At 45.5% G+C, this 22,221-nt stretch overlaps 1 protein-coding gene across 4 annotated transcripts in view; it reads right to left on the reverse strand.

Moving 5' to 3' along the window:
* The window catches only part of LOC118386739 (serine/threonine-protein kinase MRCK beta-like), a 96,354-nt gene that overhangs the window by 72,373 nt on the left and 1,760 nt on the right, over window positions 1–22,221 (reverse strand). For all 4 annotated transcript variants that reach the window (XM_052523412.1, XM_052523410.1, XM_052523409.1 and 1 more), the window contains exons 2-4: window positions 18,228–18,323; window positions 15,596–15,744; window positions 9,882–9,975 (exon numbers count right to left, since the gene is read on the reverse strand). In XM_052523412.1, the coding sequence (XP_052379372.1) occupies window positions 9,882–9,975; window positions 15,596–15,744; window positions 18,228–18,323 (339 nt within the window). The remainder of the gene's footprint in view (window positions 1–9,881; window positions 9,976–15,595; window positions 15,745–18,227; window positions 18,324–22,221) is intronic.

Genomic DNA, 22,221 nt, shown 5'->3' on the forward strand with positions numbered 1-22,221 from the left:
CAACAGCAGCAAAATAACATGCAAGGCTATATACAGGGGGTACCGGTACAGCGTCAATGTGCAGGGGCACTGGATAATAATGAGACTATATACAGGGGGTACTGGTACAGAGTCAATGTGCAGGGGTACCGGTACAGAGTCAATGTGGAGGCTATATACAGGCAGTACCGGTACAGAGTCAATGTGGAGACTATACACAGGGGGGTAACGGTACCTCCAGGCTCTGATCAGGCCTGATCAGGCCCTACACCCAAACAAGGGCACTGCGTTCATCCACCTCTGGCCTGCTCGCCTCCCTACCACTGAGGAAGTACAGTTCCCGCTCAGCCCAGTCAAAACTGTTCGCTGCTCTGGCCCCCAATGGTGGAACAAACTCCCTCACGACGCCAGGACAGCGGAGTCAATCACCACCTTCCGGAGACACCTGAAACCCCACCTCTTTAAGGAATACCTAGGATAGGATAAGTAATCCTTCTCACCCCCCTTTAAGATTTAGATGCACTATTGTAAAGTGACTGTTCTACTGGATGTCATAAGGTGAATGCACCAATTTGTAAGTCGCTCTGGATAAGAGCGTCTGCTAAATGACTTAAATGTAAATGGTACAGAGTCAATGTGGAGGCTATATACAGGCAGTACCGGTACAGAGTCAATGTGGAGGCTATATACAGGCAGTACCGGTACAGAGTCAATGTGGAGACTATACACAGGGGGGTACCGGTACAGAGTCAATGTGCAGGGGTGCCGGTACAGAATCAATGTGCAGGGGTGCCGGTACAGAGTCAATGTGCAGGGGCACTGGATAATAATGAGACTATATACAGGGGGTACCGGTACAGAGTCAATGTGGAGGCTATATACAGGGGGTACCGGTACAAAGTCAATGTGGAGGCTATATACAGGGTATTACGGTACAGAGTCAATGTGGAGACTATATACAGGGGGTACCGGTACAGAGTCAATGTGGAGGCTATATACAGGGGTACTGGTACAGAGTCAATGTGGAGGCTATATACAGGTTATTACGGTACAGAGTCAATGTGGAGACTATATACAGGGGGTACCGGTACAGAGTCAATGTAGAGGCTATATACAAGGTATTACAGTACAGAGTCAATGTGGAGGCTATATACAGGGTATTACGGTACAGAGTCAATGTGGAGGCTATATACAGGGGTACTGGTACAAAGTCAATGTGCAGGGGCACCGGTTAATAATGAGACTATATACAGGGGTACCGGTACAGAGGGGCTATATACAGGGTATTACGGTACAGAGTCAATGTGGAGGCACAGGGGGTGTACAGAGTCAATGTGCAGAGGCACCGGATAATAATGACACTATATACAGGGGATACCGGTACAGAGTCAATGTGCAGGGGCACCGGATAATAATGACACTGTATTCAGGGGGTACCGGTACAGAGTCAATGTGCAGGGGCACCGGATAATAATGACACTGTATTCAGGGGATACCGGTACAGAGTCAATGTGCAGGGGCACCGGATAATAATGACACTGTATTCAGGGGGTACCGGTACAGAGTCAATGTGCAGGGGCACCGGATAATAATGACACTGTATTCAGGGGATACCGGTACAGAGCCAATGTGCAGGGGCACCCGTTAGTAATGAGACAATATGCAGGGGGTACCGGTACAGAGCCAATGTGCCGGTACATGGAATCTGATTGATTGATTGCTTCTGTGGACAGTTGTCTTTTATACAGGTAACAAGCTGAGATTAGGAGCACTCCCTTAAAGGGAGTGCTCCCAATCTTAGCTCGTTACCTGTAAAAGACACCTGGGAGCCAGAAATCTTTCTGATTGAGAGGGGGTCAAATACTTATTTCCCTCATTATAATGCAAGTCAATTTATACAATTTATGACATGCGTTTTTCTGGATTTTTGTTGTTATTCTGTCTCTCACTGTTCAAATAAACCTACCATTAAAATTATAGACGGATCATTTCTTTGTCAGTGGGCAAACGTACAAAATCAGCAGGGGATCAAATACTTTTCCCCCTCACTGTATATGTTAATCATAACTATTGACCTCCCCAAAGCCAATACTTTGTATAGCCACCTTTTGCAGCAATTATAGCTGCATGTCTCTTGGGGTACGTTTCTATAAATTTGGCACATCTAGCCACTGGGATTTTTGCCCATTCTTCAAGGCAAAACTGCTCCAGCTCCTTCAAGTTGGATGGGTTCCGCTGGTGCACAGCAATTTTTAAGTCATACCACAGATTCTCAATTGGATTGAGGTCTGGGCTTTGACTAGGCCATTCCAAGACATTTAAATGTTTCCCATTAAACCCCTCGAGTGTTGCTTTAGCAGTATGCTTAGGGTCATTTTCACCTTCCAGCAGGACACTGTCCCAGACCCAAATCTCTGGAAGAATGAAACAGGTTTCCCTCAAGAATTTCCCTGTATTTAGAACCATCCATCATTCCTTAAATTCTGACCAGTTTCCCAGTCCCTGCCGAGGAAAAACATCCCCACAGCATGGTGCTGCCACTGCTTCACTGTGGGGATGGTGTTCAAGATGAAGTGTTGGGTTTGCGCCAGACATAGTGTTTTCCTAGATGGCCAAAAAGCTCAATTTTAGTCTCATCTGACCAGAGCACCTTCTTCCATATGTTTGTGGAGTCTCCCACGTGCCTTTTGGTTAACACCAAACGTGTGCTTATTTTTTTCTTTAAGCAATGGCTTTTTTCTGGCCACTCTTCTGTAAAGCCCAGTTCAGTGGAGTGTACGGCTTAAAGTGGTCCTATGGACAGATACGGCAATCTCCGCTGTGGAGCTTTGCAGGTCCTTCAGGGTTATCTTTGCCTCTCTGATTAATGCCCTTCTTGTCTGGTCCGTGAGTCTTGGCAGGTTTGTGGTGGTGCCATATTCTTTCCATTTTTTAATAATGATTTAATGGTGCTCTGCGGGATGTTCAAAGTTTCTGATATTTTTTTAGAACCCAACCCTGATCTGTACTTCTCCACAACTTTGTCCCTGACCTGTTTGGAGAGCTCCTTGGTCTTCATAGTGCCACTTGCTTGGTGGTGCCCATTGCTTAGTGGTGTTGCAGACTCTGGGGCCTTTCAGAACAGGTGTATATGTACTGAGATTCATGTGACTTCTAAAGGTAATTGGTTGCACCAGATCTTATTTAGGGGCTTTGTAGCAAAGCAGGTGAATACATATGCATGCACCACTTTTCAATTTTTTGATTTTATTGAAACAAGTAATTTTTTTATTTCACCAATTTGGACTATTTTGTGCATGTCCATTACATGAAATCCAAATAAAAATCTATTTAAATTACAGGTTTAATGCAACAACCCGGTTCCGGGTTGGAGCGAGCGGTCGCATTCGCACTTCGCTCTGCAGGTTGTATAACTTTTTCATTACATTTCATTATAGTACAACGGTTGATTTGTCTAATCTTAGCAATTCTTCTTAGCTAGCTACATAGCCGTCCTTGTATCAGAGATAATTGCATAATTATCGTATTTCGTCGCCCTAACGTAGCCTTCACTGCTATTCGCCCAGGAGCTAGCAAGCGCTAGCTAACGCACACAGATTAGCATCACTGTAGTGCTATTCACTCAACTGTACGACTTGATTAGTCTAGTGTTAGCTAGCTACATAGCTGTCTTTGTTTCCAAGATAATTGTGTAGTTTAGTGTGTGTAGCCTTGGAGTGATTATCTTAATTCACTGAGGTTCGCTAGCCAGCTATTTGTGGTCCTTAACGTAGGAGACTCTGCTAGCTAGCCAACAGCTAACAGCTAGCCAACAACAACCCGTCGCATTCCGCTTCGCTCCACAGTTGGTATCACATTTTCATTTCATTTCATTACAGTACAACGGTTTGATTTGTTTGATCGTAGCTAGCTACATAGCCGTCTTTGTTTCAAAGATAATTGTGTAGTCTAGAGCGATTTCCTAGGTTAGCTAGCCAGCTATTGTCGTTCTTTTAACGCAACGTAACGTAAACAACACTGCTAGCTAGCCAGCTAGCCCCGATTAGCAGCACTGTAGAAACTATTACACTCAACGGAACGACTTGATTAGTGTAGTGTCAACAACGCAGCCACTGCCAGCTAGCCTACTTTAGCAGTACTGTATCATTTTAATCATTTTAGTCAATAAGACTCTTGCTACGTAAGCTTAACTTTCTGAACATTCGAGACGTGTAGTCCACTTGTCATTCCAATCTCCTTGCATTAGCGTAGCCTTTTCTGTAGCCTGTCAACTATGTGTCTGTCTATCCCTGTTCTCTCCTCTCTGCACAGACCATACAAACGCTCCACACCGCGTGGCCGCGACCACCCTAATCTGGTGGTCCCAGCGCGTACGACCCACGTGGAGTTCCAGGTCTCCGGTAGCCTCTGGAACTGCCGATCTGCGGCCAACAAGGCAGAGTTCATCTCAGCCTATGCCTCCCTCCAGTCCCTTGACTTCTTGGCACTGACGGAAACATGGATCACCACAGATAACACTGCTACTCCTACTGCTCTCTCCTCGTCCGCCCACGTGTTCTCGCACACCCCGAGAGCTTCTGGTGAGCGGGGTGGTGGCACCGGGATCCTCATCTCTCCCAAGTGGTCTTTCTCTCTTTCTCCCCTTACCCATCTGTCTATCGCCTCCTTTGAATTCCATGCTGTCACAGTTACCAGCCCTTTCAAGCTTAACATCCTTATCATTTATCGCCCTCCAGGTTCCCTCGGAGAGTTCATCAATGAGCTTGATGCCTTGATAAGCTCCTTTCCTGAGGACGGCTCACCTCTCACAGTTCTGGGCGACTTTAACCTCCCCACGTCTACCTTTGACTCATTCCTCTCTGTCTCCTTCCTTCCACTCCTCTCCTCTTTTGACCTCACCCTCTCACCTTCCCCCTACTCACAAGGCAGGCAATACGCTTGACCTCATCTTTACTAGATGCTGTTCTTCCACTAACCTCATTGCAACTCCCCTCCAAGTCTCCGACCACTACCTTGTATCCTTTTCCCTCTCATCCAACACTTCCCACACTGCCCCTACTCGGATGGTATCGCGCCGTCCCAACCTTCGCTCTCTCTCCCCCGCTACTCTCTCCTCTTCCATCCTATCATCTCTTCCCTCTGCTCAAACTTTCTCCAACCTATCTCCTGATTCTGCCTCCTCAACCCTCCTCTCCTCCCTTACTGCATCCTTTGACTCCCTATGTCCCCTATCCTCCAGGCCGGCTCGGTCCTCCCCTCCCGCTCCGTGGCTCGACGACTCCTTGCGAGCTCACAGAACAGGGCTCCGGGCAGCCGAGCGGAAATGGAGGAAAACTCGCCTCCCTGCGGACCTGGCATCCTTTCACTCCCTCCTCTCTACATTTTCCTCCTCTGTCTCTGCTGCTAAAGCCACTTTCTACCATTCTAAATTCCAAGCATCTGCCTCTAACCCTAGGAAGCTCTTTGCCACCTTCTCCTCCCTCCTGAATCCCCCCCCCCCCCTCTCTGCAGGTGACTTCGTCAACCATTTTGAAAAGAAGGTCGACGACATCCGATCCTCGTTTGCTAAGTCAAACGACACCGCTGGTTCTGCTCACACTGCCCTACCCTATGCTCTGACCTCTTTCTCCCTCTCTCTCCAGATGAAATCTCGCGTCTTGTGACGGCCGGCCGCCCAACAACCTGCCCGCTTGACCCTATCCCCTCCTCTCTTCTCCAGACCATTTCCGGAGACCTTCTCCCTTACCTCACCTCGCTCATCAACTCATCCCTGACCGCTGGCTACGTCCCTCCCGTCTTCAAGAGAGCGAGAGTTGCACCCCTTCTGAAAAAACCTACACTCGATCCCTCCGATGTCAACAACTACAGACCAGTATCCCTTCTCTCTTTTCTCTCCAAAACTCTTGAGCGTGCCGTCCTTGGCCAGCTCTACCGCTATCTCTCTCAGAATGACCTTCTTGATCCAAATCAGTCAGGTTTCAAGACTAGTCATTCAACTGAGACTGCTCTTCTCTGTATCACGGAGGCGCTCCGCACTGCTAAAGCTAACTCTCTCTCCTCTGCTCTCATCCTTCTAGACCTATCGGCTGCCTTCGATACTGTGAACCATCAGATCCTCCTCTCCACCCTCTCCGAGTTGGGCATCTCCGGCACGGCCCACGCTTGGATTGCGTCCTACCTGACAGGTCGCTCCTACCAGGTGGCGTGGCGAGAATCTGTCTCCTCACCACGCGCTCTCACCACTGGTGTCCCCAGGGCTCTGTTCTAGGCCCTCTCTTATTCTCGCTATACACCAAGTCACTTGGCTCTGTCATAACCTCACATGGTCTCTCCTATCATTGCTATGCAGACGACACACAATTAATCTTCTCCTTTCCCCTTCTGATGACCAGGTGGCGAATCGCATCTCTGCATGTCTGGCAGACATATCAGTGTGGATGACGGATCACCACCTCAAGCTGAACCTCAGCAAGACGGAGCTCCTCTTCTTCCCGGGAAGGACTGCCCGTTCCATGATCTCGCCATCACGGTTGACAACTCCATTGTGTCCTCCTCCCAGAGCGCTAAGAACCTTGGCGTGATCCTGGACAACACCCTGACGTTCTCAACTAACATCAAGGCGGTGTCCCGTTCCTGTAGGTTCATGCTCTACAACATCCGCAGAGTACGACCCTGCCTCACACAGGAAGCGGCGCAGGTCCTAATCCAGGCACTTGTCATCTCCCGTCTTGATTACTGCAACTCGCTGTTGGCTGGGCTCCCTGCCTGTGCCATTAAACCCCTACAACTCATCCAGAACGCCGCAGCCCGTCTGGTGTTCAACCTTCCCAAGTTCTCTCACGTCACCCCGCTCCTCCGCTCTCTCCACTGGCTTCCAGTTGAAGCTCGCATCCGCTACAAGACCATGGTGCTTGCCTACGGAGCTGTGAGGGGAACGGCACCTCAGTACCTCCAGGCTCTGATCAGGCCCTACACCCAAACAAGGGCACTGCGTTCATCCACCTCTGGCCTGCTCGCCTCCCTACCACTGAGGAAGTACAGTTCCCGCTCAGCCCAGTCAAAACTGTTCGCTGCTCTGGCCCCCAATGGTGGAACAAACTCCCTCACGACGCCAGGACAGCGGAGTCAATCACCACCTTCCGGAGACACCTGAAACCCCACCTCTTCAAGGAATACCTAGGATAGGGTAAGTAAGGGTAAGTAATCCTTCTCACCCCCCTTCTCCCAAAAAAAAAAAAAAAAAAAAGATTTAGATGCAAGTGGCTGTTCCACTGGATGTCATAAGGTGTATGCACCAATTTGTAAGTCGCTCTGGATAAGAGCGTCTGCTAAATGACTTAAATGTAAATGTAAATGTAAATACTTTTGCAAGGCACTGTAGTAGGGAATATGGTGCCATTTGGGATGCAGGCCTTCTTTCCATTTTACACCCGCTGAAATTTGAGGGCGCTCGGCATATCACGTCATTTACTTTTTATTTACAGATGCTAGGTTTTTAAGAGGGAGACAAATCTTAATAAAAAATGAAGAGCTTGATTCCTAGACAGATTACGCCACTCCTGAGCTACTTTGATTTTTAATCAAGTTTAATGGTAATTTGACATTGCATACACGGCTTGGACTGCCGTTAAGCTTTGTGTAAGAAGTTTAGAGACTAAAGGCATATAGTCAGACCTTCAAGGAAAGATTCACCCATTTTGAATTATATATATTTTGGGGGCTTCTCTGAGCATGTTCTATCAATTCTCCGGGTCATTTCATGTGTATCATGAGCCCTTGTCGTCTACGCAGGCAGAAATACAGCTGGTACGACATAGCATTGTGATAAAGCCACTCTCACGAGACCAGAAGTTAATAGGAAGATTACTTTTAGAACGCAAAAATGTATATCGCACATGCCAGATTTCAATACTGGCCCATGTCAAAGAGGGAGACTGTATTTTCTTGAATGAGCCATTGATCATTTTGTTTCTATGTTGTTACATGGAGAAATGTGTCATTTAACAGGAGGGTCCATCACATTTCTCCTATTGCATGGTGCTGCCCAGTGGCTCAGAGAACAGAATCCTGAGTGGCTTTGTGGGAAATGGAGGAAACTGCAAAGTCAGAGGAAGCTTGGGGAGAGGTTTGAGCATCCTTGGAGGGTATTTTTACCATGCTGAGCGATGCTCCTCAGCTCGGCAACAATAACAACGGTGGTGGCACTGTTTCCCCCTAAGGCAGATTCCAACTTTAAACAACACTGATTAAAAATATAATAGACACTTACTGGCTAAACCTAAATTGAGCATATTTCTTGTTGTGAGTTAATCAGGTTCTGTGAAAAAGACACTAAGTGAAGCCCCTTATGACACCCAAATCAGATTATATAGCCACCATTACCATTTGAATCGACTAAAACTGGATGATGTTAGCTGCTGTGCAGTGTGAAAGTGTGTGTGTGTCAACTGTTCTTTAGATATGCCCTCGTTGGTGAGCATCGGACTAAAGTTGCTGTTGCTGCAGTAGGGCGAAGTTGCCCCTAGACGCTGACCGTGCATCGATTTTGCATTTCCCCCACAAATGGTTAAGATTGGGGGAAGGGAAGCTGATCCTAGATCTGTTCCTAGGGAAAACTTCACCCGGAGTGCTGCTGCTGCACAAGGCTGTTACATTCGAATGTGGCTTCTACTTGTGGTACTAGTTCTCTTTAAGATTGTTCAGGTCCTTGTTGTATGTAAATAATTAGAATCTACTGTAATCTCTAGTCATTGTCCTTGTTGTATGTAAATAATTAGAATCTACTGTAATCTCTAGTCATTGTCCTTGTTGTATGTAAATAATTAGAATCTACTGTAATCTCTAGTCATTGTATTTCTATAGTTGGAAGTATTTACTGTAAGCCACTCCTCATTGACCTGACTAAAGCGTTGACCTGACTAATCTCACGAAATATCACCCTATCCCCTATAGACCCATTTACCGGCCCGTCATGAAAAGTAGCGAGCGCAGTTCATCAGAAACCTCTGTTTACCAAGCACGGGATACAATCACATGCAACTAGATTATCACATATGTCAGAGGAGGATTGATTACCTAGCAAGTTAGCGAGGTAAAATATCCCAAATAGAGCTAGATAAAGCCAGAAGCAGTCACGCTTGTTTTCATGGTCATCACCCACTCACTTAAGTTGGTCAAGGACTACAGAGCTTTTTGGTACCGGGATGTGTATGCATCACCCGAACGTGACGCTTTCTTGTAAACAAGAAAGGGCTCTGGTCAAAAGCAGTGTACTGTATATGGAAAAGGATGCCATTTGGGACACAGGGTCAGTCAGTGAGAAAAAAAAGCCTAAACTTCTGTATATTCAACTGCATTCTACGCTTGTGACGTGTTTTGAAGATGAGGCATAGCCTGTGGGGTTATGTCATTGTCACACGTGTACACGTGACACACACATACAGTAGTAGAAGCATAGTGATTTCCTGTCTATTGGAGCTAAAGGGTGCTGGTATGTGTAGAGAAAGAGAGGCTTCAAGTCCTATGTGTTTAGAGAGCTTTACATTGCTCCAGGGGCACTGCACTGTAGGTGACCCAGTGCTGCATCCATCCTCCCTCAATCTGGAGCTGTACCCCTTCATGTGTCTACCTGTCCATGGCGTACTACTCCGACCGTGATGACCAGGCCCTGCAAAAACCAGTCCCACGAAGAGCTGAGAAGCTGATGATCTGTATTGTTTCCTAGCAGTGGCTCCCTCTGGAAGCAGTTTGCAGTGCCAGTGCTGTTCAGTGTGTTCTTTTAACCATGCTGTGTGTAGCTCCTCAGCTCGGCATCAAAATCAATGGTGGTGGGGCAGCAAGTGGAGCGGTTTCCACCTGAGGCAGATTCCAACTTATTGGCTAAACCTGTGTGTGTGACTGACCGTGCCATCCTGCATCATCTTCAGGCAGGAGCCAAAGTCGGCCAGCCGGATGTGGCCGTTCATGTCTAGCAGCACGTTGTCTGGCTTGATATCTCTGGAGGAGGTAGAGTGAGAGGGGTAGAGAGAGAGAGAGAGAGAGACAGAAATGGTTAGGATTGGCCATGTGCATCTCCTTTCCACCAATATATAGCCCTGTATATGATTGTGACATTGTCTTAAAGAGCACCTTAAAAAGTGCATCAGATAAAATGTACGGCTCAATACACACACACACCCTCCCCTCAACATTTCTCTCCCGGGTGGCTATCTGAGCTGAACAGCTCGTCATTGTTTATCCACCGTCCCTCTCTCTCCCGTTCCCCCTCTACTCCCGCTCCCTGGCACTGCCCTCTGTTGTACTAATCCTGGCACCATGCTGGGCACAATGGGCACGGCATAAACACCGAAACGCAACAAGCCCAATGCAAACTAATAAGCCACACACACACACACAATATCAAGTTTATGATTGTGTATTGATACACTCATTCACACAACCATTAGAGGAGAGAACAAACTAAGTGTAAGGTGGTGTTTGTCCTCTTCTAATTTCACAGTTATTTTATCCTTTAAAACAACTACCATGATGGTTGGAGCCATCACTTTTCCCATGAACCCTTTACACCCGACTCGACTGAATCCAAACATTACCACGGTTGATTTTATGTGACATTTGTTGATAAGGAAATCTGAAAATACTCTGGATACATTCAGTAACATGTTAAGAATATTCCTGGAAAATGTGGGATACAGTTGAAGTCGGAAGTTTACATACACCTTAGCCAAATCCACTCACAATTCCTGACATTTAGGCCTAGTAAATATTCCCCGTCTTAGGTCAGTTAGGATCACCACTTTATTTTAAGAATGTGAAATGTCAGAATAATAGTAAAGATAATTATTTATTTCAGCTTTTATTTCCATCACATTCCCAGCGGGACAGATGTTTACATACACTCAATTAGTATTTGGCAACATTGCCTTTAAATTGTTTAACTTGAGTCAAACGTTTCAGCTAGCCATCCACAAGCTTCCCACAATAAGTTGGGTGAATTTTGACCAATTTCTCCTGACACAGCTGGTGTAACTGAGTCAGCTTTGTAGGCCTCCTTGCTCGCACACACTTTCAGTTCTGCTCACACATTTCTATAGGATTGAGGTCAGGGCTTTGATGGCCACTCCAATACCTTGACTTTGTTGTCCTTAAGCCATTTTCCCACAACTTTGGAAGTATGCTTGGGGTCATTGTCCATTAAGACCCATTTGCGACCAAGCTTTAACTACATGACTGAGATGTTGCTTCAATATATCCACATAATTTTACTCCCTCATGATGGGTAGTGCACCAGTCCCTCCTGCAGCAAAGCACCCCCACAACATGATGCTGCCACCCCCGTGCTTCACGGTTGGGATGGTGTTCTTTGGCTTGCAAGCCTCCCCTTTTCCATCCAAACATAACGATGGTCATTATGGCCAAACAGTTATTTTTGTTTCATCAGACCAGATGACATTTCTCCAAAAAAGTACCATGTTTGTCCCCAAGTGCAGTTGCAAACCATAGTCTGGCTTTTTTATGGCGGTTTTGAAGCAGTGGCTTCTTCCTTGCTGAGCGGCCTTTCAGGTTATGTCGATATAGGACTCGTTTTACTGTGGATATAGATACTTTTGTACCGGTTTCCTCCAGCATCTTTACAAGGTCCTTTGCTGTTGTTCTGGGATCGATTTGCACTTTTTGCACCAAAGTACGTTCATCTCTAGGAGACAGAACGCATCTCCTTCCTGAGCGATATGACGGCTGCGTGATCCCATGGTGTTTATACTTGCGTACTATTGTTTGTAGAGATGAACATGGTACCTTCAGGCATTTGGAATTTGCTCTCAAGGATGAACCAGACTGGTGGAGGTTTACCATTTTTTTCTGAGGTCTTGGCTGATTTCTTTTGATTTTCTCATGATGTCAAGCAAAGAGGCACTGAGTTTGAAGGTCGGCCTTGAAATACATCCACAGGTACATGTCCAATTGACACAAAGGATGTCAATTAGCCTATCAGAAGCTTCTAAAGCCATGACATCATTTTCTGGAATTTTCCAAGCTGTTTAAAAGCAGTCAACTTAGTGTGTCAACTTCTGACCCACTGGAATTGTGATACAGTGAAATAATCTGTCTGTAAACAATTGTTGGAAAAATGACTTGTGTCAAGAACAAAGTAGATGTCCTAACCAACTTGCCAAAACTATAGTTTGTTAACAAGACATTTGTGGAGTGGTTGAAAATTAGTTTTAATGACTCAAACCTAAGTGTATGTAGACTTCCGACTTCAACTGTAGGTGCAATAAGACCAAAACAATTAAGTGTTTGAGGGTGAGGACAAACTGGTGTCTCCAAGTGGCCATACACCTCTCCAAAGTGTGCACAGATCCTAAGCAATTTCAATGCACTTTTATGACTTGACAAAAAGTTAACTAGAAGCTACTTTTTGAGCTCTCCTTGCTTTGCCTTTCAGGAACAACATGTAGTCGTTTCCCTTGGAACACACAGCCCTGCATCCTCGCCATCACACAATTCCTGTTGTTGTTTACACAATCCAAAAACGGTCCATTAGAAATCATAATATGGTTCAGGTGACCATGATTTGAAAGCTTATTCTATTGCCAACATGACTCGTTAAGTCATAAAATACAATCTTAACAGTGTCAGGCTTTCACAAGGCAATTCAGAGAAACAGATGTCGGTGCGGAGAGAAAGGAGTCATGAGTGCATTCAGGTACGTGTGCCGCGGCAAATTGTCTTCGCAATAATTGTGTTCAGAACAATCTAGGGTATGACGTAATCCTGGAACTGTGCATCGAACATAGAGATCATAAACATTTTACACTGTATTCAACAGGAGATTTACGAATTGGAAACGTGAAATGCATATTTGGACTCGCTTTCATGACATCAAAGAGGTGTTTATTATAATCGTCAACGTCTCATCTTTCAAAATACATTGAGTCATCTTCATTTACAGTATTTCCCTCAGACAACAAAAAATTGCAAAAAGTTGTCCAATTACAGGGAGGGATGGGGACAACTTCCTGTCACGCGAGGTGCTCAAATTCAGAGCGGTTGTCAGTCAGAGCCAGAGCACTGACAATTACTGTACAGCCTCTACATTCCAATTTAAGGGCATATTAGTGCTAAATCTGCCATTTTCACCCCGTGTACAGGTACAAGTGTAAAGGGTTAACAATCACTCATACTCGTAAATGTATTTATTTTCAAAACTTCACATTTCTCCTGATATCTGATCGGTAAAGTCAGTGAATCATTTTCGGTTTATAGTCCCAGCTCCAGTATGTGTGTTTGTTTTGGAGTGTGTGAGTCAGCAAGTGTGTCGGAGTGTGTGTCACAGAGAGAAAGTAGGCTTCCCCCGACACTTTCATTCTCTTGTTCTATCGCTCCCCCTCTCTCACACTTCATCTCTTTCTCCCCCTCTCATCGTTCCCCATCTATCCCACCCTCCCTCCGTGGATTAATCTTGTACCTCTCCCTCCATTTCCCCCTCTATCTCACTGCAGTACATCACAGTCTAATACGGCACATTCCATTGTGGTCCCTGGCCCCTCCAGTGTTCCCAAATCTGAAAGGATGCCATAGGGGGAATAGCAATTTGCAGAAGGCTCCACTTAGCCCAATTGGAAAGCCTACTTTTGCCGCATTGTTGGCAATTACACGTATCTATCCCATTCAGATGGGTAGGGGCTAAGGGAAAAGGACTACAGATCGAAATGGTACCAGACCCTTCCTCTCTCTGGTAGAAGCTGCCTCTTGGTCCTAGACTTGGCGCTCCGGTACCGCTTGCCATGCGGTAGCAGAGAGAACAGTCTATGACTAGGGTGTCTTTGATGATTTTTAGGGCTTTCCTCTGACACCGCCTGGTATAGAGGTCCTGGATGTCAGTAAGCTTGGTCCCGGTGAAGTACTGTGCCGTACTCGCACAGACACAGACACACTGGGGCGGCAGGTAGTCTAGTGGTACTACTCCTACTCTGTACCTGTTACAGATTCACATTCACCTCTCTTCAACAATTCCAGAGAGAGATCTGCCTACTCTGTACCTGTTACAGATTCACCTCTCTTCAAACACTTCCAGAGAGAGATCTGCCTACTCTGTACCTGTTACAGATTCACATTCACCTCTCTTCAAACACTTTCAGAGAGAGATCTGCCTACTCTGTACCCGTTACAGATTCACCTCTCTTCAACACTTCGAGAGAGAGAGAGATCTGCCTACTCTGTACCTATTACAGATTCACATTCACCTCTCTTCAAACACTTCCAGAGAGAGATCTGCCTACTCTGTACCTGTTACAGATTCATATTCACCTCTCTTCAACACTTCCAGAGAGAGATCTGCCTACTCTGTACCTGTTACAGATTCACCTCTCTTCAAACACTTCCAGAGAGAGATCTGCCTACTCTGTACCTGTTACAGATTCACATTCACCTCTCTTCAACACTTCCAGAGAGAGATCTGCCTACTCTGTACCTGTTACAGATTCACCTCTCTTCAAACACTTCCAGAGAGAGATCTGCCTACTCTGTACCCGTTACAGATTCACATTCACCTCTCTTCAACACTTCCAGAGAGAGATCTGCCTACTCTGTACCTGTTACAGATTCACATTCACCTCTCTTCAAACACTTCCAGAGAGAGATCTGCCTACTCTGTACCCGTTACAGATTCACATTCACCTCTCTTCAACACTTCCAGAGAGAGATCTGCCTACTCTGTACCTGTTACAGATTCACATTCACCTCTCTTCAACACTTCCAGAGAGAGATCTGCCTACTCTGTACCTGTTACAGATTCACCTCTCTTCAAACACTTCCAGAGAGAGATCTGCCTACTCTGTACCTGTTACAGATTCACCTCTCTTCAAACACTTCCAGAGAGAGATCTGCCTACTCTGTACCTGTTAGATTCACATTCACCTCTCTTCAACACTTCCAGAGAGAGATCTGCCTACTCTGTACCTGTTACAGATTCACCTCTCTTCAAACACTTCCAGAGAGAGATCTGCCTACTCTGTACCTGTTACAGATTCACATTCACCTCTCTTCAACACTTCCAGAGAGAGATCTGCCTACTCTGTACCTGTTACAGAATCACATTCACCTCTCTTCAACACTTCCAGAGAGAGATCTGCCTACTCTGTACCTGTTACAGAATCACATTCACCTCTCTTCAACACTTCCAGAGAGAGATCTGCCTACTCTGTACCTGTTACAGATTCACCTCTCTTCAAACACTTCCAGAGAGAGAGATCTGCCTACTCTGTACCTGTTACAGATTCACATTCACCTCTCTTCAGCACTTCCAGAGAGAGATCTGCCTACTCTGTACCTGTTACAGATTCACATTCACCTCTCTTCAACACTTCCAGAGAGAGAGAGAGAGATCTGCCTACTCTGTACCTGTTACAGATTCACATTCACCTTCCTTTCAACACTTCCAGAGAGAGATCTGCCTACTCTGTACCTGTTACAGATTCACATTCACCTCTCTTCAAACACTTCCAGAGAGAGATCTGCCTACTCTGTACCTGTTACAGATTCACATTCACCTCTTTTCAACACTTCCAGAGAGAGATCTGCCATTCTATATATCAGTGACACACATCCCTCTTACCTGTGGACGTAGTGTTGTTGGTGTATAGAGTGGATGGCCAGCACCATCTCTGCCACATAGAACTTGGACATGTCCTCTGGGAGACGGTCCTCAAACTTACTGAGCAGGGTCAAGAGGTCACCGCCCACATAGTAGTCCATCACCAGGTACTACAGAGGAGAGACAGGTTATATTGTGTTAACACAGTGGTCCATCACCAGGCACTACAGAGGAGAGACAGGTTATATTGTGTTAACACACAGTGGTCCATCACCAGGTACTACAGAGGAAAGACAGGTTATATTGTGTTAACACAGTGGTCCATCACCAGGTACTACAGAGGAGAGACAGGTTATATTGTGTTAACACAGTGGTCCATCACCAGGCACTACAGAGGAGAGGCAGGTTATATTGTGTTAACACAGTGGTCCATCACCAGGTACTACAGAGGAGAGGCAGGTTATATTGTGTTAACACAGTGGTCCATCACCAGGTACTACAGAGGAGAGACAGGTTATATTGTGTTAACACACAGTGGTCCATCACCAGGTACTACAGAGGAGAGGCAGGTTATATTGTGTTAACACAGTGGTCCATCACCAGGTACTACAGAGGAGAGGCAGGTTATATTGTGTTAACACACAGTGGTCCATCACCAGGTACTACAGAGAGACAGGTTATATTGTGTTAACACAGTGGTCCATCACCAGGTACTACAGAGAGACAGGTTATATCGTGTTAACACAATGGTCCATCACCAGGTACTACAGAGGAGAGACAGGTTATATTGTGTTAACACAGTGGTCCATCACCAGGTACTACAGAGGAGAGACAGGTTATATTGTGTTAACACAGTGGTCCATCACCAGGTACTACAGAGGAGAGGCAGGTTATATTGTGTTAACACAGTGGTCCATCACCAGGTACTACAGAGAGACAGGTTATATTGTGTTAACACAGTGGTCCATCACCAGGTACTACAGAGGAGAGACAGGTTATATTGTGTTAACACAGTGGTCCATCACCAGGTATTGCAGAGATAATGGCAAAGCAAAAAATGGATTCATACAAATAAAAAAGCTGAAATTTCACATTTACATGGATTTATTCAAATAAAATAAAAACTGAAATGTCACATTTACATAAGCATCTAAACCCTTTACTCAGTACTTTGTTGAAACATCTTTGGCAGTGATTACAGTCTCGAGTCTTCTTGGGTATGAATGAAAACAGGATGCACCTGAGCTCAATTGAGAGTCTCATAGCAAAAGGGTCTGAATACTTACAGTGGGGAGAACAAGTATTTGAAAACCTGCAAAATCGGCAGTGTTTCCTACTTACAAAGCATGTAGAGGTCTGTACTTTTTATCATAGGTACACTTCAACTGTGAGAGACGGAATCTAAAAATCCAGAAAATCACATTGTATGATTTTTAATTAATTCATTTGCATTTTAATTGCATGACTTAAGTATTTGATCACCTACCAACCAGTAAGAATTCTGGCTCTCACAGACCTGTTAGTTTTTCTTTAAATAGCCCTCCTGTTCTCCACTCATTACCTGTATAAACTGCACCTGTTTGAACTCGTTACCTGTATAAAAGACACCTGTCCACACACTCAATCAAACAGACTCCAACCTCTCCACAATGGCCAAGACCAGAGAGCTGTGTAAGGACATCAGGGATAAAATTGTAGACCTGCACAAGGCTGGGATGGGCTACAGGACAATAGGCAAGCAGCTTGGTGAGAAGGCAACAACTGTTGGCGCAATTATTAGAAAATGAGGGAAGTTCAAGATGACGGTCAATCACCCTCGGTCTGGGGCTCCATGCAAGATCTCACCTCGTGGGGCATCAATGATCATGAGGAAGGTGAGGGATCAGCCCAGAACTACACGGCAGGACCTGGTCAATGACCTGAAGAGAGCTGGGACCACAGTCTCAAAGAAAACCATTCGTAACACACTACGCCGTCATGGATTAAAATCCTGCAGCGCACGCAAGGTCCCCCTGCTCAAGCCAGCGCATGTCCAGGCCCGTCGATAAAAATTACAGACCTCTACATGCTTTGTAAGTAGGAAAACGTGCAAAATCGGCAGTGTACCAAATTCTTGTTCTCCCCACTGTATGTAATTATGGTATTTGTTTTTAATATTTAATAATTTCGCCAAAAAAAAACTGTTTTCGCTTTATCATTATGGGGTATTGTGTGTAGATTGATGAGGGAAAAAAATACAATCAATTTTAGAATGAGGCTGTAACAGAACAAAATGTGGAAAAAGTGAAGGGGCCTGAATACTTTCTGAATACACTGTATACATAAACACACACAGATACTGCACAACCAGACAGACTATACACAAGTGTGTGTGTTGGTTCTTCTATCCTTGTGGGGAACTAAAATCCCCAAATGTCCCCACAAGGATAGTAAAACAAGAAACAAAACTCCCTTGTGGGGACATTTCCCATATCCCCATGAGGACAAAGGCTATTTTAGGTTCAGGGTTACAATTAGGTTAAGGGTTTAGTGGTTAGGTTTAGGAGTTAGGGTATGGGTTTGGGGTTTAGGTTAGGGAAAATAGGATTCTGAATGAAAATGTACTTTAGGTCCCCACGAGGATAGAAGAACATCGTGTGTGTAAAGCTGTTACCAGGAAGTTGTCATCCTGGAAGGCGTAGTGGAGGGTGGTGATCCACTGGCAGTCTCCGTTCACTAGAACGTTTCTCTCCTCGCGGAAACACGCAGTCTGTGTAGGAAACAATGACATCGAGGGGTCAGCTATGACATATTCCCTACTTTCATGCACACAAGGGCGAGCAGACACACAAACAAATGTGGATCAACAGAGAATTGGAAACAGTAAAAGACTATTTTAAAAAATGTCAATTTCATACAGGTCAGTCTGAATGAGGTATTCCTGAAAAACCACATCAATGACCCTCCTCCTCTGTCATTAAAGACCCGATCTTTGACCCTCCTCCTCCGTCGCTAAAAACCACATTTGACCCTCCTCCTACTCTGTCGCTAAAAACCACATTTGACCCTCCTCCTACTCTGTCGCTAAAAACCACATTTGACCCTCCTCCTACTCTCAGTCGCTAAAAACCACATTTGACCCTCCTCCTACTCTCAGTCGCTAAAAACCACATTTGACCCTCCTCCTACTCTGTCGCTAAAAACCACATTTGACCCTCCTCCTACTCTCAGTCGCTAAAAACCACATTTGACCCTCCTCCTACTCTCTGTCGCTAAAAACCACATTTGACCCTCCTCTTCCTCAGTCGCTAAAAACCACATTTGACCCTCCTCTTCCTCAGTCGCTAAAAACCACATTTGACCCTCCTCTTCCTCAGTCGCTAAAAACCACATTTGACCCTCCTCTTCCTCAGTCGCTAAAAACCACATTTGACCCTCTTCCATGACATAAGTATTTGATCACCTACCAACCAGTAAGAATTCTGGGCTCTCCAACCTGTTCGTTTTTTCTTTCAGTCAACCTAATATAAAAGAAACCACATTTGACCCTCTTCCTCAGTCGCTAAAATTTGACCCTCTTCCTCACTAAAAACCACATTTGACCCTCTTCCTCAGTCGCTAAAAACCACATTTGACCCTCTTCCTCAGTCGCTAAAAACCACATTTGACCCTCTTCCTCAGTCGCTGAGGAAAAAAAACCACATTTGACCCTCTTCCTCACTAAAAACCACATTTGACCCTCTTCCTCAGTGCTAAAAACACATTTGACCCTCTTCCTCTCTAAAAACCCATTTGACCCTCTTCCTCAGTCGCTAAAAACCACATTTGACCCTCTTCCTCAGTCGCTAAAAACCACATTTGACCCTCTTCCTCAGTCGCTAAAAACCACATTTGACCCTCTTCCTCAGTCGCTAAAAACCACATTTGACCCTCTTCCTCAGTCGCTAAAAACCACATTTGACCCTCTTCCTCAGTCGCTAAAAACCACATTTGACCCTCTTCCTCAGTCGCTAAAAACCACATTTGACCCTCCTCCTCAGTCACTAAACACAATGGCCCTCCTCCTCTCAGTCACTAAAAACACAATGGCCCTCCTCCTCTCAGTCACTAAACACAATGGCCCTCCTCCTCTCAGCCACTAAAAAACACAATGACCCTCCTCCTCAGCCACTAAAAACGCAATGACCCTCCTCCTCTCAGCCACTAAAAAACACAATGACCCTCCTCCTGTCACTAAAAACACAATGACCCTCCTCCTCAGTCACTAAAAACACAATGACCCTCCTCCTCGGTCACTAAAAAACACAATGACCCTCCTCCTCGGTCACTAAAAAACACAATGACCCTCCTCCTCGGTCACTAAAAAACACAATGACCCTCCTCCTCGGTCACTAAAAAACACAATGACCCTCCTCCTCGGTCACTAAAAAACACAATGACCCTCCTCCTCGGTCACTAAAAAACACAATGACCCTCCTCCTCGGTCACTAAAAACACAATGACCCTCCTCCTCAGTCACTAAAAAACACAATGACCCTCCTCCTCAGTCACTAAAAAACACAATGACCCTCCTCCTCGGTCACTAAAAACACAATGACCCTCCTCCTCAGTCACTAAAAACACAATGACCCTCCTCCTCTGTCACTAAAAACACAATGACCCTCCTCCTCAGTCACTAAAAAACACAATGACCCTCCTCCTCTGTCACTAAAAACACAATGACCCTCCTCCTCTGTCACTAAAAACACAATGACCCTCCTCCTCTGTCACTAAAAACACAATGACCCTCCTCCTCAGTCACTAAAAAACACAATGACCCTCCTCCTCAGTCACTAAAAACACAATGACCCTCCTCCTCAGTCACTAAAAACACAATGACCCTCCTCCTCAGTCACTAAAAAACACAATGACCCTCCTCCTCAGTCACTAAAAAACACAATGACCCTCCTCCTCAGTCACTAAAAAACACAATGACCCTCCTCCTCAGTCACTAAAAAACACAATGACCCTCCTCCTCAGTCACTAAAAAACACAATGACCCTCCTCCTCAGTCACTAAAAAACACAATGACCCTCCTCCTCAGTCACTAAAAAACACAATGACCCTCCTCCTCAGTCACTAAAAAACACAATGACCCTCCTCCTCAGTCACTAAAAAACACAATGACCCTCCTCCTCAGTCACTAAAAAACACAATGACCCTCCTCCTCAGTCACTAAAAAACACAATGACCCTCCTCCTCAGTCACTAAAAAACACAATGACCCTCCTCCTCTGTCACTAAAAACACAATGACCCTCCTCCTCAGTCACTAAAAACACAATGACCCTCCTCCTCTGTCACTAAAAACACAATGACCCTCCTCCTCTGTCACTAAAAACACAATGACCCTCCTCCTCAGTCACTAAAAAAACACAATGACCCTCCTCCTCAGTCACTAAAAAACACAATGACCCTCCTCCTCAGTCACTAAAAAACACAATGACCCTCCTCCTCAGTCACTAAAAAACACATCTTTGACCCTCCTCCTCAGTCACTAAAACCCACATCCTCGCAGTCACTAAAAACCCCATCTTTGCCCCTCCTCTGTCATCGACATAACCTGAAAGGCCACTCAGCAATGGAGAAGCAACTGTTCCAAAACCGCCATTAAAAAAAGCCAGACTACGGTTTGCAACTACACATGGGGACAAATATCGTACTTTTTGGAGAAATGTCCACTGGTCTGATGAAAAAGTAAATCGAACTGTTTGGCCATAATGACCATTGTTATGTTTGGAGGAAAAAGGAGAGGCTTGCAAGCCGAAGAGCACCATCCCAACCGTGAAGCATGGTTGACAGCATCGTGTTGTGGGGCTGCTTTGCTGCAGGAGGGACCGGTAAACTTCATAAAATAGATGGCATCATGAGGTAGGGAAATTGTGGGTATATTGAAGCAACTTCTCAAGACTTGTTAATGCAAGTACACATTTCCCCTTCAGAGGTGAATTTATCAAACCTTTCGCGTTGAACAAAGTGTTTTGTTGTTAGCTCTCCTCAAACAATAGCATGGCATTTTCTCACAGTAATAGCTACTGTAAATTGGACAGTGCAGTTATATTACCAAAAATTGAAGCTTTCAGCCGATGTAAGACGCATATGTACTGACATTTGTTGTTACTCTAAAATCTGTGATCTTGACACAACACGCTGCATGATTTACAGTAGCAGAGAACTGTCCATGACTGGGGTGGGGTCTTTGAACATTTTTTAGGGCCTTCCTCTGACACTGCCTGGTGTAGAGGTCCTGGATGGCAGGCAGCTTAGCCCCAGTGATGTACTGGGCCGTACACACTACCCTCTGTAGTGCCTTGCGGTCGGAGGCTGAGCAGTTGCCGTACTAGGCAGTGATGCAACCAGTCAGGATGCTCTCGATGGTGCAGCTGTCAAACCTTTTGAGGATCTGAGGACCCATGCCAATTTTTTTTAGTTTCCTGAAGAGGGAATAGACTTTGTCGTGCCCTCTTCAAGACTGTCTAGTTTGTTGGTGATGTGGACACTACAGCCCCGTCAATGTGAATGGGGCCTGCTCGGTCCTCCTTCTCCTGTAGTACACAATCATCTCCTTAGTCTTGGTTACGTTGAGGGATAAGATGTTATGCTGGCACCACCTGGCCAGGTCTCTGACCTC

This window comes from Oncorhynchus keta, chromosome 8, assembly GCF_023373465.1.
Source record: "Oncorhynchus keta strain PuntledgeMale-10-30-2019 chromosome 8, Oket_V2, whole genome shotgun sequence".
NCBI classification, from domain to species: Eukaryota; Metazoa; Chordata; class Actinopteri; order Salmoniformes; family Salmonidae; genus Oncorhynchus; species Oncorhynchus keta.